At 40.8% G+C, this 20,431-nt stretch overlaps 1 protein-coding gene across 2 annotated transcripts in view; it reads left to right on the top strand.

Moving 5' to 3' along the window:
- The window catches only part of ttll4 (tubulin tyrosine ligase-like family, member 4), a 100,513-nt gene extending 80,436 nt beyond the window's left edge, over nucleotides 1-20,077 (top strand). For both annotated transcript variants that reach the window (XM_079733501.1, XM_079733502.1), the window contains 6 exons: nucleotides 220-357; nucleotides 12,841-12,931; nucleotides 14,736-14,946; nucleotides 17,775-17,842; nucleotides 17,977-18,038; nucleotides 19,444-20,077. In XM_079733501.1, the coding sequence (XP_079589627.1) occupies nucleotides 220-357; nucleotides 12,841-12,931; nucleotides 14,736-14,946; nucleotides 17,775-17,842; nucleotides 17,977-18,038; nucleotides 19,444-19,621 (748 nt within the window). In that variant the 3' untranslated portion in view covers nucleotides 19,622-20,077. The remainder of the gene's footprint in view (nucleotides 1-219; nucleotides 358-12,840; nucleotides 12,932-14,735; nucleotides 14,947-17,774; nucleotides 17,843-17,976; nucleotides 18,039-19,443) is intronic.
- Nucleotides 20,078-20,431: the final 354 nt, after the last annotated feature.

The following is a 20,431-nucleotide window of genomic DNA, read 5'->3' on the forward strand; positions in this document are numbered from 1 at the left end:
GTTGCGTAATCATCTCCATGGTAGTTAAACTAGTTCTGTGGTCTTCTTCCCCATGGTAGTTAAACTAGTCCTGTGGTCTTATTCTCCCCATAGTAGTTAAACTAGTCCTGTGGTCTTATCATCCCATCCCCATGGTGGTTAAACTATTCCCGGGGTCCCGTGTATTTAGTGAGTATTTAGCAGATCTGTGTGTATTTACTTGTGTTCCGATGTGTTTAGCCTCCACTCCAACACAGCTCTGGATGTGACCATAAAAGGTCAGATGATCAGAGACGTGCTGAACCTGGCTGGCTTCCTGTTGCCTTCCAGAGAGCAGGTCGCAGCCTGCAGCCAGAGCGCCTCCAGCTCCTCCAGCAGGTAGGGCGAAGGTACTGCACCTCACACACAGATTAACCTCCCATTAGGATAGAAATACCATCACGTTTACATAACATCAGATTATCAACACTTTAACATCACATTCATCGTCAGATTAACCTTCACATAACATTACATTAACATATCAAAGTTAGGATATGTAATATTGCCACTAGAGGCAAAAATATCGCTCAATGTTACTCAATCAAAACAATAACAAAATACGTTGTTTGAGGACGTCCTGAAGTACCGGGGATCCTGGGAGTTGTTGCTTTCAGCATCATTGCCGGTGAAAATGTATCTGATGTGATTCAGGCAGAAATCACGTATTTTTGTTTTGTCATTTCTTTCTAATGAAATCGCTACAAGTAAAATAACGTTGACGTTAACCTCCTTACTTACAACCAGTTGAGTCTACTAGATAAACAGCAGTAGATGAGGTTATGTGGGGAATACAGTGGTGGAATGGCCCAGTGCTCAAAACAATCATTCTAATTATAATTTTTAGCACGTTCAATTCAAATAAATTTTATTTGTATAGCCCTTAATCACCATTACTGTCTCAACGGGCTTAACAGGCCTAATATTTATGACCGCACACAAATTTTATGACCCCCCCCCCCCCGACCCAAGTCTCACTTTCTGAGGATTTCTAACATTAGTATGAGTTCCCTTAGCCTACCTATGCTCCCCCAGTAGCTCGAAATTGTGTTGGGTGTAAAACAAGCACTAGGCATTCTGCTCCGCCTTTGAAAAAACAAAGCTCAGACGCGCCGTTTTGGAATTTTCCCGTATGTCGTCATAAGGGGAGATGCCACCTCCCCTTTATGTGCCTTGCCAGCCCAGAGAATTTGGCCTGCCAATGAGACAATGAGCTACGACCATGCGCGCGCCACAGGTGTGTGTGTGTGTGTGTGTGATTACACACACTGTAACGCAAGTGTTGTACACTTCTTTGTTATTTGGATAACCATTCTGCTGTTGGTGTTATGGCGCATAACTCGTCGGTTCTTTGACGTCTCTGGTATTTCCACAACGAGATTGTAGTTGGGGTTATCTCAGCCATGGTTGAGAAGGAATTGGGGGAAAGGAACATTGGCTTTGACTCCCTGAAGTACATGAACTGCAACATGGAGGAGAAATATGGGGTCAGAACAGTCTCATTAATAATGAATGCACAGAGAAGGATTCACAAATGCATTTTGTGATTTATATATATATTACTCTCTTCTCACAAATACATTTCAATGCACACACAAATGGATATCCGTATGTATAAATGTAAAATAAATCCATAAAAAAAAAATAAGTTTCACAAACACATTTCTGATCCACACACAAATGTGTCTCGTTTTAAATAAATATAATATAAATCCATAAATATATGAATTCAAAAAATATTTGCAATTTTCATAAAAAATGTATTTGGATGTTGTTACATTTATATACAAACTGTTAAACTTGATTTAACAAGATGCTTTTCATTTGTGAACTTGTTTGCATTTGTGTGTGAACTGGTCTGTATTTATATGTGGGTTTTTGAGACTCTCCTGACGTGGCCGGATTCACAAATGCATTTTTTTCAGCAAGGAATTCTCTGTAGCCTATCAGATGCCTCCCTTGTTTTCAGCCAATCACATGACTGCAGTCCCGACCTCTGAAGAATAAGTCCAGAGCCTCCTGGTTACCTCAGTTAAATGTCTATGGGAAATAACGGGGCTTTTGAATGATCGTACATAACAATCTCTAGGTGGCGAAGAAGTCAAAGCTGTGTCACGTTTTGAACTTCACACTTTTTCCATCTAGTTCTGACTGGGTTTGGGATTGTCGGTGCCGTTAAAGTAGTAAAAGGCACCGACAATCTAAATCCCAGTCACTGCAGTCATGTGATTGGCTGAAAACGAGGGAGGCATCTGATTGGCTACAGATAGTTCCTTGTTGAAAAAAATGCATTTGTGAATCCAGCCACGTCAGGAGAGTCTCAAAAATCCACATATAAATACAGACCAGTTCAGACACAAATGCAAACAAGTTCACATATGAAAAGCGTCTTGTAAATTCAAGTTTAACAGTTTGTATATAAATGCAACAACGTCCAAATACATTTTGATGACAATTGCAAATATTTTTTGAATTAATATATTTAAGGATTTATATTACATTTATTTAAAACAAGACACATTTGTGTGTGGATCAGAAATGTGTTTGTGAAACTTATTTTTGTTTATGGATTTATTTTACATTTATACATACCGATATCCGTGTGTGTGCATTGAAATGTATTTGTGAGAAGAGAGTAATTTATATATAAATCACAAAATACATTTGTGAATCCTTCTCTGTGCATTCATTATTAATGAGACTGTTCTGACCCCTTAGAGAAAGGGATTGTTGCCCGCGATTGTCTCCCGCCCGAGCCCCGCTGCCCGCCGCCCGCTGCTGCGAGGCACCACCACTGCAAAGCACCACCACCCGGCAGCCGGCAGCGGGCAGCGCGCACTTCAGTCTACTTCAGATTGATGTGGAAGTGGAAGAACCAGAGACGTCGGACAACCCAACGCAGTCGTTTGTGATTCATAATATCGTATGATATTATTTAGATATAGAGCTCCAGGACTGTAACGCAAATGTTGTACACTTCTTTGTTATTTTGATAACCGTTCTGCTGTTGGTGTTATGGTGCATAACACGTCGAACTCTCGTCTCTGGTATTTCTACAACGAGACTCATAGTGGGGGTTATCTCAGCCATGGTTGAGACGGAATTGGGGGAAAGGATTTTTCGCTTTGACTCCCTGAAGTACATGACCCAGGACATGGAGGAAAAAGGGATTGTTGCCCACGATTGTCTCAAACTTGAGCCCCGCTTCCCGCTGCCCGCTGCCGAGGGACCACCGCCTCGGCGCTGCCCGCTGCCGGAGGTGGTGGTGCCTAAGTGCTGCCCGCTGCCCAGGCAGTGGTCCCACGGCAGCGAGGCTCCGGCGGTAGACAATCGCGGTCAACAATCGCAGGCAACAATCCCTTTCTTCTCCATGTCGTGGTTCAGTCTACTTCAGATTGATGTGGACGTGGAAGAACCAGAGACGTCGGAGAACCCAACGCAGTCGTTTGAGATTCATAATATCGTCTGGAGGCGCACACAGCTTTTGGCCGTGATAATATATATTATATGATATAGATATCTATGTATAATATGATATTATTTAGATATAGAGCTCCAGGACTCCCGCCGGAGCACCCGAAGTGTTCTAGAATATTTTCAGAACACGGCCAAAGGCTGTGTGCACCTCGCCATTGCGACACATAGATTCACAACATTACATACATAAGTAAAAAACACAAAAAACACACAAAATAAAAGTTGTCATCTTGATTTATACATAGACATTTCTTTTCAATAGTATCGACCGTAAAGGTGTAGGCTGAAGCCTTAGCTTATTGCACCTACCCTTTTTACGTAATGTTTTATTTGTTCATTTTTCATTGGTCCCTCAGGATCTTATTTAATTATTATTATTTATTTTTTGATAGTTATTGTAATTATTATTGCTATTATTAATTCCTGTATATTTTATAAATATTACATGAGTTTATTATTTTAAGACAAAAAACAAAATAATTTAACAATTCATATTCACAGTGCCATTCATCTCTCACTTTTATACTTGTTAAGCATCTTTCTTTTCAGTATTTTCTTAAGTCTTTTTACCGTGTTACACATTTTAATTCTTCATCCAAGGCATCCCACATGTTGACTCCTTTTACCGATATACACACGTGGACAAAATTGTTGGTACCCCTCTGTTAATGAAAGAAAAACCCACAATGGTCACTGAAATAACTTGAAACTGACAAAAGTAATAATAAATAAAAAATTACTGAAAATTAACCAATGAAAATCAGACATTGCTTTTGAATTGTGGTTCAACAGAATCATTTAAAAAAAAAAACTAATGAAACAGGCCTGGACAAAACTGATGGTACCCCTAGAAAAGATTGAAAATAATTTGACCATAGGGAAATGTTAAACTAAGGTGTGTCCTCTAATTAGCATCACAGATGTCTTCAAACTTGTAATCAGTCAGTCTGCCTATTTAAAGGGTGAAAAGTAGTCACTGTGCTGTTTGGTGACATGGTGTGTACCACACTGAACATGGACCACAGGAAGCGAAGGAGAGAGTTGTCTCAGGAGATTAGAAAGAAAATTATAGACAAGCATGTGAAAGGTAAAGGCTATAAGACCATCTCCAAGCAGCTTGATGTTCCTGTGACTACAGTTGCACATAATATTCAAAAGTTTAAGGTTCATGGGACTGTAGCCAACCTCCCTGGACGTGGCCGCAGGAGGAAAATTGATGACAAAATGAAGAGACGGATAATAAGAATGGTAACCAAAGAGCCCAGAACAACCTTCAAAGAAATTAAAGGTGAACTCCAAGGTCAAGGTACATCAGTGTCAGATTGCACCATCCGTTGTTGTTTGAGCCAAAGTGGACTTCATGGGAGACGACCAAGGATGACACCACTGTTGAAAGCAAATCATAAAAAAGCGAGACTGGAATTTGCCAAAATGCATATTGACAAGCCACAAAGCTTCTGGGAGAATGTCCTATGGACAGATGAGACAAAACTGGAGCTTTTTGGCAAGGCACATCAGCTCTATGTTCACAGACGCAAAAATGAAGCATACCAAGAAAAGAACACTGTCCCTACTGTGAAACATGGAGGAGGCTCAGTTATGTTCTGGGGCTGCTTTGCTGCATCTGGCACAGGGTGTCTTGAATCTGTGCAGGGTACAATGAAATCTCAAGACTATCAAGGCATTCTGGAGAGAAGTGTGCTGCCTAGTGTCAGAAAGCTTGGTCTCAGTCGCAGGTCATGGGTCCTCCAACAAGATAACGACCCAAAACACACAGCTAAAAACACCCAAGAATGGCTAAGAGCAAGACATTGGACTATTCTGAAGTGGCCTTCTATGAGCCCTGATCTAAATCCTATTGAACATCTGTGGAAGGAGCTGAAACATGCCATCTGGAGAAGGCACCCTTCAAACCTGAGACAACTGGAGCAGTTTGCTAATGAAGAGTGGGCCAAAATACCTGTTGACAGTTGCAAAAGTCTCATTGACAGTTACAAAAATCGTTTGATTGCAGTGATTGCCTCAAAAGGTTGTGCAACAAAATATTAAGTTAAGGGTACCATCATTTTTGTCCAGGCCTGTTTAATTAGTTTGTTTTTTAAAATGATTCCGTTGAACCACAATTCAAAAGCAATGTCTGATTTTCATTGGTTAATTTTCAGTAAATTTTTATTTATTATTACTTTTGTCAGTTTCAAGTTATTTCAGTGACCATTGTGGGTTTTTCTTTCATTAACAGAGGGGTACCAACAATTTTGTCCACGTGTGTACATCTTTGTTTTACATTTGTTATCTTTATCTTCGTAAACATGCACATTCCCCTATGTTCATACTTGCTCTGTCTAATCTGAAACAATTTCTGGATACAGTCTGGAACTATCCTGTTTTTAACTTTATACATTATTTGCATTGTTTTGAACTCCACTTAGTCTCTAAAATTAAGTGAGTTTATAAATAATGTATTGGTTGGTTCAAGATATTCTGCTGTGTTAATGATTCTGTTTGCCCTCTTTTGTAAAATAAAAATAGGGTTTGTAACGGTTTTGTACGTGTTTCCCCATATTTCCACACAGTATGTAATGTATGGTAATATTAAGGAACAGTACACATGTGTAATGATTTTGAATTGAATACATCTTTCGTTTTATATAGTATTGCGGTGGACATAGATCCTTTTCTTTTCACTTGTTTTATATGTGGTTTCCAGCATAATTTGTGGTCTATGATCACTCCTAAGAATGACTCTTTCTATTTCAACATTGTCTATCATGATTTTTATTTCATGTTTGTTTTTTTTGTTTCCAAATATAATGAACTTAGTTTTCTTTAAGTTTAGAGACAACTTATTGATATCAAACCATCGTTTTAGGATTTTCAGTTCTTCTCCAATTTATCCAAAAGCTGCCTCAGATCCCCACCAGAACAAAATAAATTAGTATCATCAGCAAACACATATTTCAACAATTTAGACACATTACAAATTTCATTTATATACAGTAAGAATAGTTTTGGTCCGAGTACTGAACCTTGTGGAACCCCACATGTTACTTTCATATAATCAGATTTGTCATTACATGTACGTACTGCTCTCTATTGTAGAGATAGTTACCAAGCCATTTGTGTGCTACTCCTCTAATGCCATATTTTTCAAGTTTTCTCATCAGTATTGTATGATGTATTGTGTCAAATGTTTTTTTTAGGTCTATAAATACTCCTACTGTGAATTTCTTATTTTTGATTGCTGTAGATATTTCCTGGACTAATTCCATGACTGCCAGTGTGGTGGATTGGTTTGATCTGAAGCCATATTGATGGTCACTCAGTAAGTTGTGCATTTCTATAAAGTTGTCCTGTCTTAGAGCAAAAAGTTTTTCTAATATTTTTGAAAACTGAGGAAGAAGAGAGATTGGTCTGTAGTTTGAAACGGAGTGCATGTCTCCATTTTTATAGATGGGTATAATCTTTGGTATTTTCATGTTGTTCGGAACTATTCCTGTTTTGAATGATTGGTTACATATATGGGTTAACGGTTTAGCTATAGTTTCTATAAAAGTTTTTACTAGTGTCATCCATATCATTACAATCGAAAGATTTTTTTATTTTTAAAGTTATTAACTCCTTTCCCTCAACTCTCTTCAGAAAGATGGTTTTGGCATGAGTATTGCTAGATCGTTGCCGACATTCACAAAATAATCATTAAATTCATTGACAATCACTTTAGAGTTGGTGATGGTTTTTTCATTGTGTTTTGAAGTGGTTTGGGTATTCTGATTTGGCTGCACCCTTTTTAATTATGCTGTTAAGTATTTTCCATGTACCTTGTATATTGCTTTTCTGCTGATTCAATAATTTATTATAATATGCTTTCTTGTTGCATCTCATTATAGTCGTTAATTTATTTCTATATTTTTTATATTTATTTTCCGCTTCCTTTGTTCTATATTTTATGTAATTTTTATATAATATATTTTTCTTTTTACAGGCGTTTTCTAGTCCTCTTGTGATCCATGGCTTTTCTTCATATTTATGCTTCCTTTGAGTTTGTATGGCGAAGTGGTAATCATACAGGGTAGTGAGAGTGGACAGGAATTCATCATAAGCTTTGTTTGGATCATTATTTGAATATACGTTATTCCAGCTTTGTACATTTAGAGCCTCTATAAGAGCCCTTATAGCCTTTGCTGTTCTCAAGCGGGTCACTTTGTGGGTATCAATATTTTTGTGGGACTTGTTCTCGAAGAAGTCTTGTACTATTGTAAAAATTGGAAGGTGGTCACTGATTTCATTAATAAGCAGTCCACTTACAACTCTGTGTACCATGTTGTTGCTGAAAATATTATCTATTAATGTGGCACTACCGCTTGTTATTCCTGTTGGTTTTATGATGGTAGGAATTAGACCTAGACTGTACATCATGTCCATAAATTCTGTATTTGTTTTGTTTTCATTTGGGTTCAGTAGATCTATGTTGAAATCCCCACATACGAAGACCATCTTTCTGTCATTCATTTTATCATACATTTCGATCATTTTTTCATTTAATATATTTGGGCAGGATCCTGGTGCTCTATAAATACAACTTATCATTATGTTCTTAGACTTTTCAGCATCTATTTCTATGGTTATACATTCCATGATATTTTCGATTGTTGTTGACATTTTATCTACAATTTTGCAATTGAAATCATTATTTACATATCGTGCAACCCCTCCTCCCGTTTTGTTTTTTCTATTGATGGTAAATAGTCTGTATCCCTCCAATTCCACATTTCTCCCCTTCTCATCATTAAGCCAGGTTTCAGATACAGCAATTACACTAAACATGTCATATTTGATTCAGGTAGTCCTTGATTTTTGTAAAACTGTTATAGAGACTTCTGCTGTTAAAGTGTACTAATGACAATGTTCCCTCCTTAATAACATTACTTTTAAATTGATCTTCTGTATTATCCTCACAGTTACAGTTGTTATTTTTGTAGAGATGGTTCTCAGGATCAATGTCATTTTCCATTTTGTGTGTTTTATGTTCTGTTTAGTCAAAGGTTTTCAAGTTCAGCTCTTCAAATTTAACATGCTCATTGAGGCGGCTGCCCGTATGTTCCAATGGTCCTGTTTCTCCAAAGTCATCATCATGTATGTCTATAAATGGTAGGGAGAAATCCATATCTGGTCATCTCATGTCATTCATTGTCTGTTCATCAGTATTTGTCCAGGTCTTTGAGCTCCTTTACCATGATGACTTTAGCTTCTTCGGGAGATCCATTCATCTTTATCCACACTTTACAGTTCCTTGTCCACGTAGCTTGTATCTTTTTTTTTTTTTTTAGGATACGTGCCTGCCTTGCAGTATCCGCATTTTTCTTTGTTAGGTGATCATTTAGGAACACATTTGTCCCCCGCAGCTTCCTGGCCTGGCTCAGTAGTTCGGCTTTGGCTTTTCTGTTAACAAAGCGTATTATGATGATCGGTTTGGTGTTGTTGTCTTTCCGAGGAAGTGTGTGACATGATGAGATCGTGTTTGCTTGTAAGTTCATACTCTGGCTTTCAGAGAATTTAATGACTTGTTGTTCCAATGACTCTAGCTCCCTCGGTTGAGCTTCTTCACCTCTTCCCCCGCCTGTCACTCGGGCATAGGTTTGATGCTTTGTCACTAGTCCACTTATTATCAAGTCATTCATTCTTGAATATTGCTCCAAGTCATCGACTCGTCGCTCCAGTTCATTCATTTTCATATCGTTCTCCTTTATTATTACCTTGAGCTGCCGCACATCCTCCATTAGTCCAAGTAGTTGTGTTTGTTGTTTTGCCACTTTGCTTATTTCCTCTGCAAGGCCCAATTGATGATGGGGTGCTGGCTAGTTAACCATGAGGAGAGTCCAGGCATCCAGTCCCAGTCACCGCAACAGGGTAGAACAGAAAGAATAGTGAATTAAAGGGAAAAAGTACATCGTGGAAATGTATATTGCTTCTAATTTAGTAACTGCATTAACAAAAGCACGAACAAACACACAGCGGTCTTCACATCACATCTGTATCGTTTTCGCACCCCTATGTTTCAAACGCAAGGCTGTAGAGGTGCGTTTTAAGCTTTGCTTTGAATAGCTCCACAGAGTCAGCTTCCCTGACCACAGGTGGCAGACTTTTCCATAGGAAGGGGGCTCGATAGGCGAACACTCTCTGTCCAGGCGATTTCTTTTAAACCTTTGGTAGCGAAAGAAGGCCAGCTCCCGAAGGCTGGAGGGGCCGTGAAGGACTATAAGGAATGATGAAGTCCTTCAGGTAATCCATGCAAGGCTTTATAGGTTAGCAGTAGCACCTTAAATTCCGATTTGGAAGTTATTGGTAGCCAGTGCAAAGAGGCGAGAATAGGAGTCATGTGATCAAACTTTCTCATTCTAGTCCGTAGTCTAGCTGCAGCATTCTGTACAAGCTGTAGACTTCTCATGTAAGAGTTAGGTAGACCCGAGAACAATGAATTACAATAATCCAGTCTTGATGATATAAATGCGTGAATCAGTGACTCTGCATCTGCTGCAGAGATTTTTGCAATGTTTCTCAGTTGAACGTTGTAACTTCATAACATTAGCGCACACTACAGTGTTCCCCTTAGAAGTAGATTGAACGGAAGCTGGCAAGGAGTTAGAAGTGATAACAGCGATGTGCACGGGGAACTAAAGCCTGGTATGAGTCCTGTCTCTAGCACTGTATATACCAGATGTATCTGCCAGGAGACAGTGCTACGCTCTATTGAGCCATTGTTTGGTCAAAAGGTACCCTTCACTAAACAATGGCCAATCTCAAAGGAAATTCAACTGGAGGTTAAACTGACTCACATAGACTTAGGTTTTTTTCAGGTTAAACTGACTTTACATAGACTGTACATTTTATAGGTTAAACTGACTTTACATAGACTATATCATATGATTAAACTGACTTACATAGACTGTTTATACTACAGGTTAAACTGTATTAACATAACTGTATATAATACATTTTCAACTGACTTAACAGACTATAATACAGGTTAAACTGACTTGACATAGACTATATAATGCGGGTTAAACTGACTTAACATAGACTGTATATAATACAAGTTGAACATACAACATAGACTGTATATATCAGGCTGTCTTGATATCAGGCTAAAGCTTCAATCAACCAATTCTTAACATTTAAATTGATGCATTGACCGATTCTTGGTAATATTAAATAAAATCAGGTGCCCAGCTATCGATGTAGTCGCATCTCTGTTAATCCAACCGGATCTGATTTGTATCGGTGAACTATTATACCCCTAGTTTCCAACAATGTTAACATACGGAAAGTCAGTTTATCCTGTAGTATATACAGTCTAAGTTAAGTCAGTTGAACCTGTATTATGCAGTCTGTTAGGTCAGTTTAACCTGTAGTATATACAGTCTAATTTAAGTCACTGACTTAATTACAATTACAATTAGGGCATTTAGCAGACGCTTTTATCCAAAGCGGTTTACATGGGTTAATACACACATTGACACACCGACGGCAGAGTCAACCATGCAAGGCGACAGCCAGCTCGTCAGGAGCAGTAAGAGTTCAGTGTCTTGCTCAGGGACACATGAACACTCAGCTAGGAGGAGCTGGGGATCGAACTAGCAACCTTTCGGTTACAGATAGACTACGGACTTAAGATAGACTATGTAATACAGGTTAAACTGACTTAAGATAAACTGTATGTAATACAGGTTAAACTGACCTAACATAGACTGTATATAATACAGATTAAACTGACTTAACTTAGACTGTGTATACTACAGGTTAAACGGACCTAACATATACTGTATTTAACAGGTTAAACTGACTTTCTGTATGTGTACATTGTTGGAAACTAAGGGTGTAACGATTCATCGATGCGAATCGGATCTGATTGGATTAACACAGATGCGACTACATCGATATGTGGGCCCCTGAATCTATTTAAAATGACCAAGAATCGGTCGATGCACAGATTTAAACATTGTGAATTTGTTGATTGAGCTTTAGCCTAATATCAAGATAGCATTGTCAACTAATTTCATTTTGTTTCCATACGGATCTGAAAAATGGAATTTGAGGAAGTGGGCGGATCCTTGTGTGTGTTTGTGTATGTTTCCGTGAGCATCTCCGTGTCTCGCGAGCAGGGAACAACCGGAGATGTGAGGGAGCGAAAACAAGCCATATTAAAAATAGAACAATAAAACATGTCAGAAAATGGTGAAACGATTTTCAGTGCACCAGCGAATCTGAAATCAAACGTGTGGAAGTCATCTGGGTTTTATAAGAAGGAGGGGAATATTGACAAAAGCCTCGCTATTTGTATATTGTGTAGGACAGCGATTAAGTCTATAAATAAACAAATAAATAGACATGTAGTGCTAAATTGATACATTTGTCTTCCATTTTTTCCCCATGCCATTAAAAAAACTAATATAAAAAGATTTCATGGGCACTTTACCATATATCTATTTGAAAGTAGGCAATGGTTCTTTTATAGAAGGCTTATTTGAATAATAGAAAGATTAATGTGTACACATTAAACAAATGTTAACTGTATCTATCGGATTAAATCAAATCGCACCGGATCGTTAGAACGTTGAATCGCATCGAATCGTTCCATGTTAAATTGTATCGTCCCTGAATCGTATCGTAGCGCATGTATCTAGATACGTATCGGATCGTCCTATAAAGGAGAGATGGACACCCCTGGTGGAAACTATAGCAGCCTTTTTTCAGACCAAGTTAGCAGCTACTATAGGAGTAAAGGAGAACTGGTGGAGGTCTATAGTGTGTTTCCATTCAGATTTGCGTAGAGTGTACTGAGAGGAGAGGCCATTCTCAGATCAGTGGAGGAGAGAGAGTTAATGTGTTGCAGACATTTCTACTATGAAATACATAAATATAAATAATCACTGTATGTAAAACACTATTGTTCATGGATGGCGTCGTTCTCTTCAACGGATAAATAGCAAATGACCCAGACAAGTACATTAGCTACTTGTTGAAGTAGCACATCGGGATAAGCTAGATGGCTAGAAAAGTATGGATAGTGTGGATATTGTGTTTGCGTGTTTCCCCGGATGATAGAAAAATTAGGTCAACAACTCAACAAACTAAATAACATAGATGTAGTCATTTGTCGATATTTGAATGTGAAATGTTACATTAGGCCTTTACCTGTCCCATCAACCTCCGCATTAACAATCACATGAAACCACAGGGTAACATGACATCGGCATTCCATTCATCAGATTCACATTGGATTAGATTTCCTTCTAATGAATTTGAGAGCAAAGTACTGAGTTGTAAACCTCTGACCGTGTGTTTTAGTGTATGTGGTGGCAGCAGCAGGCAAAGCAGGACGCAGCTCTCTACTGACGAGAAAGTGAAGAGAGCCTTCTTCATCTCACAGACTCAACAGGTACGCTCCCACACACCTTACACCCGAGGACCTGTACCTACACACCTTACACCTGAGGTTCTGTACCTACACACACCTTAGACGTGAGGACCTGTACCTACACACACCTGACACCTGAGGACCTGTACCTACACACACCTTACACCTGAGGACCTGTACCTACACACATCTTACACCTGAGGACCTGTTCCCTGGAAGTACACACACCTTACACCTGAGGACCTGTACCTACATACACCTTAGACATGAGGACCTGTACCTACACATACCTTACACCTGAGGTCCTGTATTTACACACACCTTAGACCTGAGGACCAGTACCTACACACACCTTACACCTGAGGTCCTTTACCTACACACACCTTACACCTGAGGTCCTGTACCTACACTCACCTTAGATCTGAGGACCTGTGCCTACACACACCTTACACCTGAGGACCTGTACCTACACCCACCTTACACCTGAGGACCTGTACCAGCACCCACCTTACACCTGAGGACCTGTACCTACACACACCTTACACCTGAGGATCTGTACCCTGGATGTACACACACCTTACACCTGAGGACCTATACCTACACACACCTTACACCTGATTTCCTGTACCTGCACTAGGGATGTTAACCGATGACCATTTGACCGATGGTTGACCGTATCAACGTTAACGATCAATCTTGTCGCTTGTCGGTTAAAAAAAAATTCGGGTCAGTGTGGACTGTTGAGTGTGTGTTGGTTTCACTTCACACAAAAAGATGATCAGATGAGGTGACTTATTGGAAGTTGGACGGACACCGCGTCTCTAGCCCACTGTTTAATTTCTCCTCAAGTCTTAATTATTCCCGCATGCGAGTGGCGGAGAATATGATCTCTAAATTATTATTGTCAGTAGACTAAACGCTGTAAGACTACAGTTAGCCATCTCATTCCAAGAACTTTTTGTGTGAAGTGAAAAACACACTCAATTTTTCCGTCTCCCCCAAACTAAACAAGCAGCGTCTCTTCGGAGCTTTCATTTTCTTAAATCAGACGTGGCAATGTTTCAAATGAGCTCCTAACGCTGCCCTCTTCTGATTGGCCCCTGTTGAATCCCGCGCAGGATCTCAACCAGGTCCGCGCCATCTCAGACCATTGTGGGCGTTCGAGCCCGCTCTCTACACACGGCCGCAGTTAGAGCCACTGCCTCTCACTCGGAGAGTGTGTGTGTGAGTCGGGAGGCAGAACGGGAGAGAGATAAGCAGAGTTACGAAATAGCAGGCGGCTGGCGCCACTGGAAATGGCTGTTATTTCAAATAGCACATTTTAATCTGATCGGTTAACCGGTTTCAACCGGTCAATGGCCTCATTAACCGGTTGAAACCGGTTAACCGATGGTCAGTGGTCGGTCAAGAATATTTTACATTTTCGCCATCCCTAACCTACACACCTTACACCTGAGGACCCTGTACCTACACACACCTTACCCCTGAGGACCTGTACCTACACACACCATACACCTGAGGACCTGTACCCTGGATGTACACACGCCTTACAGTGTACACCCGAGATCCTGTACCCTGGATGTCCCCAGAGGACGTTTGTGTGCTGTTAGTTTGTATAATAGTGTGTTGTGCATTAGGACCCGTACTCAGTGTTTATTATAGTGTTTTGTGCATTAGGACCTGTACTCAGTATTTATGATAGTGTGTTGTGCGTTAGGACCTGTACTCTGATCAGTGTGTATAATAGTGTGTTGTGCGTTGTTGACCTGTAGGAACTGTACTCCAGAGTCCTGGTCAATGTGTATAATAGTGTGTTGTGCTTTAGGACCTGTACTCCAGCGTGCTGGACGTGCTCACCCCGGAGGACGTGTGTGTGCTGGCTCAGAGCGAGGACGAGCTTGGGCGTCGGGGGGACTTTGAGAGGATCTTCCCCTCCTCCTCCTCCTCTCACTACCTGCGCTTCTTCGAGTGTCGCCGCTACCTCAACATCCTGCTGAGCCAATGGGAGCACAGATATGCCAGCAACAGGAACACAGGTACTCTACTGCCACATGCTATTGCTATAGTAAGGTGTTTGTTGTTATGGTGATAGTCTGTTACTATATTGACGGGGGTATTGCTATAGTAGGTGTTTGTTGCGATAGTAAGGTGTTTGCTGTTATGGGGATGGTATGTTGCTATCGTGACAGGTGTGTTGCTATAGTAAGCCGTGTGTTGCTGTGGTGATGATGTGTTTATATCGTGACGGTTGTGTTGCTATGACTTCTTTTATTGATTTTCAAAGGGTTGGCAATTATAAATGAGAGAGCAATACAAAAATATATACAGCCTTTTTCTCTAACTTACCCTACAACAACACTAAACACGATCTCCACACAAGAGACAAAAAAAAAACCTGTCAAATTGTAATTAAAGATACACATAATTCAACAACTGATTTAAGATTTGCACAACTTCACAGGTAGACAGGTAATATAGCTTACGTGGAAATTTACCTAGAGATGTCAGTCCATGCCAGTCCATAGAGACCTAAGAGCCTGGCCCCCCTCATCCCCAATATAGTCCAGAAAGGGGTCCTATATGCCAAAGAACTTAAATGGCTTGTCCTTGAGCCAGAAGCTTCTAGCCTCTAATAGGATGAATTCCATAACACTCTGAATCCAATGAGTGACCATAGGGACAGAGTCTGAGATCCATTGGAGAAGAATACACCTCCTTGCATGAAAAATAAGTAGCTGGAGCAGCTTCAGTGAGGAGGGGCCAAGAATCAGCGCTGCCGATTGTATTCCAAGGATTTAAAAAATAAGTTCCTTACAAATATTAACCCAGAAATCATGAATAAGAGGGCATGCAAAAATACAATGGAAATGTTAACCTTCAATTGTTTCACATTTATTTTGACCACAAAGGATTCATCGTGTTACGTTTCCCCGGGGTAATTTGTAGCCTATTTATAACCCTAAACTGCATCTCCCAGGCTTTGTTGGTAAATAAGCTTTAAGAGCTCGACCAAATGTTGGCCCACTCCTCATCTGGGATTATCACACCAAAAGCAACGAGAGATGTGGCGTGAACCATGCAGTCCCCGCTCGGGACAGACAAAGCTCTATAGAATCTGATGACAAGTTTTCTTGTTTCTTGGACTAGAATAGCCTTCTCCACAGCTGAGAGGGTGCATTTTAATGGCAGATGTTAAGAAGCTGCTTTATTGGCCTAATCTGAGGAGAAATCTATGCCATAAACAGAAATATTATAGGCCTTTATTACACGGGTCTTCTCAACGCCGTGAAACGCTCCGTTCACTTGCATGGGTAGTAGTCCGGTAACTTGTCAACCCCAGCGTCTTCGGTTGCTAAGCGACGTGAATGTCTTTGGCGGACTATTTCTCTGCTAATCAACACTACGAATGCTGGTAACGAATGCTTTGTAAAAAGACACACCATGTGAAGTTATTTTTTTGTTTTGGCAAGTAGCCGTGTAATAAGCGGGATAATGTATAGAACGTCGCCGGTCATTATCGAAAATAAGCCCCTTCAGGGCGAAGCAAGACACCTCCGCTGGGCGGGCTCATTTAGCTACGTAGGCGCGTTAGGCGCGTTGAACCATTTTTGTGACACACAATGATGAAGCGTCAGGTTAGGCGCGTTACGCGCGTAATGCATTCAGTGTGCCCGTACCTTAAGAGTGCTCTGTAGAATACAGTTTTCCTTAACATTATGACAACCCATTTTTTTAGGCGTTTCAAGCCCCCTATCCTAAGGAGAGGGATAGGGGGCATTTGGGCAGCCGCAAAGGTGAGGCAGGTAGATTTGCCATAAATAACTGCAGAGGCATGCAATTTGGTATTGTTTAATATCTATTGTTTAATATAACACCAAGACCACCTTCATTGAAAGGGAACTTCAGTATGGTAAGTCTCAGCCTAGCCCGCTTATTGCGCCAAAGAAAGGAAGATAGAAATCTGTTGATAACAGAAAGAGATGTTCTTGTTTAGCGAGTTGGGATCATTTGGAAGGGGTACAAAAGAAATCCTTGGAGTATGGTCAGCTTAAAAAGGTTTACTCCAAGAGAGACAGTGGCTGAGTGGTCCAGCGTGCCAGGTCCTCTTCAATTCTGTGAATCAGGGGAACAAAGTATGCTTTATACAGGCAATTGATAGATGGGGTGATATATATACCCTAGTAGACAAAACCTGAAGGGGAACAACAAAAAGGGGCAGAGCAACTTCGGGACCAGGATATACTGGAGTTCACGGGCATTGCTTCAGATTTAGAATAATTAATCTTGTAACCTGAAAATTGGCCAAAGGATCTAATTATCTCGACTACTCTAGCAATAGATGACTCAGGGTTGCTTAGATAAAGTAAGACATTGTCCGCATAGAGAGATTTTAAGCCTTATAGGACCCACCTCTATGCCCGTCACCAATGTGTCACCCCTATTGGCCTCCACCAAAGGCTCTATGGCAAGGGCGAACAAAAGGGGTGAGTTTGGGCAACCCTGTCGAGAGCCACGCTTTACCCGAAAGGCAGGGGACCTCAGGCCATTCGTTAAAACGAAAGCACGAGGTGTGGCATATAGAAGAGGGATCCATTTAATAAATTTGTCACCCAAATTAAATTTGGCGTCTATACGATTTAGGAGTCTATGATGATGTCTTGCTATAGTGACAGGTGTGTTGCTATAGTAAGGTGTGTTGCTATGGTGATGTGTGGCTAAAGTAAAGTTTGTTGCAATAGTAACGTGTGTTTCTGTGTAGCAATAGTTTGTTACTATAGTAATCCGTGTCTCCTCCCACCAGGCGTCTCTCTGCTGAGGTCTCGTTCAGTGTGTTGCCATAGTAACCTGTCTCTCCTCCCACCAGGCGTCTCTCTGCTGAGGTCTCTCTGTCAGAAGAGCGTCCACCTGGGAACCAGCGACCCAACCCACATGGTGAGCAACAAGAAATTGATAAGGAATCAGTCTGATCAATCTATACATCACTAACTGTGTGTGTGTGTGTGTGTGTGTGTGTGTGTGTGTGTGTGTGTGTGTGTGTGTGTGTGTGTGTGTGTGTGTGTGTGTAGTGGTCCAAATGTAGTTATGTTTCTAGGTTTGAAACCAAGAGAGCCGATCTCAGCTGTTCCAGGTAAAGTCCCCAGCCCTTCACAATAAATCACCAACACGTCTCATCAGCCCCTTCACAATAAGTCACCCATACGTCTTATCAGCCCTTCACAATAAGTCACCCATACATCTTATCAGCCCTTCACAATAAGTCACCCACACGTCTCATCAGCCCTTCACAATAAGTCACCCAAACGTCTCATCCAGGGTACCCGCGGAGTCTTAAAAGTATTGAAAAGTATTCAATTAGATTTCCCAAAATGACAGCCTTAAAAGTATTCAATTTCATCATCAAAGTCTTGATTTTTTTTCCCGGAGGTCTTAAATTTCAATAATCTCTGCAGTATCAATACGCAAATACCAGCTGCGTTTTCTCGCTCTCTTATCTCGGACAGCGAGTAAACAGACGCATTAGTGCCAACAAACCCCCGCCTCCTGTCACTCACTTGCGGTCTCTGGCAGTGCACTAGTCTCAATGCTCTGTGTGACAGTGTAAGTTACAAGTTAGCGAACACTGCTAGCACGTCAAGTGCAGCGCCTTAGCGACCGATTTAGGTAGACAAAGAAAACGGCAGGAGTGCCGTTTAGAAGTACTTTGGATTTGAGGCAAATTACCAAGGAAAGTCAAAAGAAGCATGTTTGCCCATATGCAAGAACAAGGTTTTGGGTTTCATAACTGCACATGCACAGCAATAGGGTTCTTTTCCAATAAATTTTACCTGCACAAGCTATACATTATATGAAAGCCTCCACTGAATCCAACAAACCAAACCATATCACCTTGTGACTAAAACTCGCAAATAACAAATCAAGAACAAACGTCCACTTTTCTTTTCATAATCAAAAATGTTTGTTAAAAAAATGTTTTACCTTTTGTTGTTTTTGTCCTCAAAGTTGAGTTTGATCGCATAAAGCCACCATAAACAGAAATCCAGTGCCTGCAACTGAACATGGTGTTTACAATCTATAACTAAGACAAGGTTTCTGAGGAAATGGTTAAATTGCCTTCAATCAGAACACATGTTCTTTAGCGCCATCTAGTGGCCATATATGTATTTGCGAGTGTTTGGCCTGCTGTAAACATTTGATTGTTGGGTAACGGTAAGGCTTAGGCTGTTTGGGTCTTGGCCTAACAGAGGCAAAATGTCATGGTGTCATGATCATTCAAACACTTGTAAATAGCAATTATTTGAGGTTTAATCTTGTGTTTTAATATGATATATTCTGCCAAAATGGGTGTGACGTAGGTATTCAATTTCATTTGAAGTGGTATTAAAAAGGTCTTAAAAAGTCTTAAATATAGCTTTGACAATCCTGGGGACTCATCAGCCCTTCAGAATAACTCACCCACACGTCTCATCAGCCCTTCACAAAAAGTCACCCACACGTCTCGGCAGCCCTTCACAATAAAAGTAATTTCTCCGCAGCGTGGCCACCAGCTGGCAGCGCCGCATCCACTCTGAGGACGAGGAGGACCAAGAGGTTGGTGCTGATGAAGATGTTCTGGACAGAGAGGTCCACTCCATCTCCTCCAGCTTCCTCCAGATCAACTCTCCCAACTCCCCCAGCCCTGGCTCCACCCCCACCCTCAGCCCTGTCCCGTAACCCACAGCCACGCAGCTAGTTTACAACCCTATGAACCCTACCAAAACAACACCCACATCACTTAGCCTCTAACCATTACCCCTACCAAAACACCACCCACATCGCTTAGCCTTTAACTCTTACCCCTACCGAAACACCACTCATATCACTTAGCCTTTAACCCTTACCCCTACCAAAACACCACCCACATCACTTAGCCTCTAACTCTGACCCCTACCAAAACACCACCTACATCCTTAGCCCCGCCTACACCCATATCTTGCTCCATTGTCACCAGTAGGGCATCAGAGCTGAGACCCGGTCCTGGTCCAGGACGGTCTTGGCTCAGAACTCTTTAATTCCGGACCAGTCTGAACATACAGCATTCATGCTGCCTCCATGTTTGGATCAACAAGTGACTCTCAGCCGGTTGGCTCATCTGTGGATATTCTTAATATGGAGTTCAAATAAAATGCTTTAGTGTGAACCTGGGTTTTGTTAATGTGGTTTATATTAAATCTGGGTTATGTTAATCTGGGTTTCATTTAATGTGGATTATTGATAATTTGTGTTTACTGTTAATCTGGGATTCAAATGAATATGGAGTTATGTTAGTTTATTTTATTTGCATGTAGTTAATACGTGTTTATAGTTGACCTGGGGTTATAGTCAATCTGGAGTTATAGATAATCTGAGATTAAAGGGCTTGTTAAACTGTAATGATGGGGTCTAGCTAGAGACCAGCCCACACCCTACCTGATAAAGCTCTAGGGAGGAGAACCAGGCCTCAAAAGAAACACATCGGGGGGGTGGGTGTGTGTAACTTTCTCT

Source organism: Pollachius pollachius (genome assembly GCF_949987615.1).
Source record: "Pollachius pollachius genome assembly, chromosome: 3".
In the NCBI taxonomy this organism is placed as follows: Eukaryota; Metazoa; Chordata; class Actinopteri; order Gadiformes; family Gadidae; genus Pollachius; species Pollachius pollachius.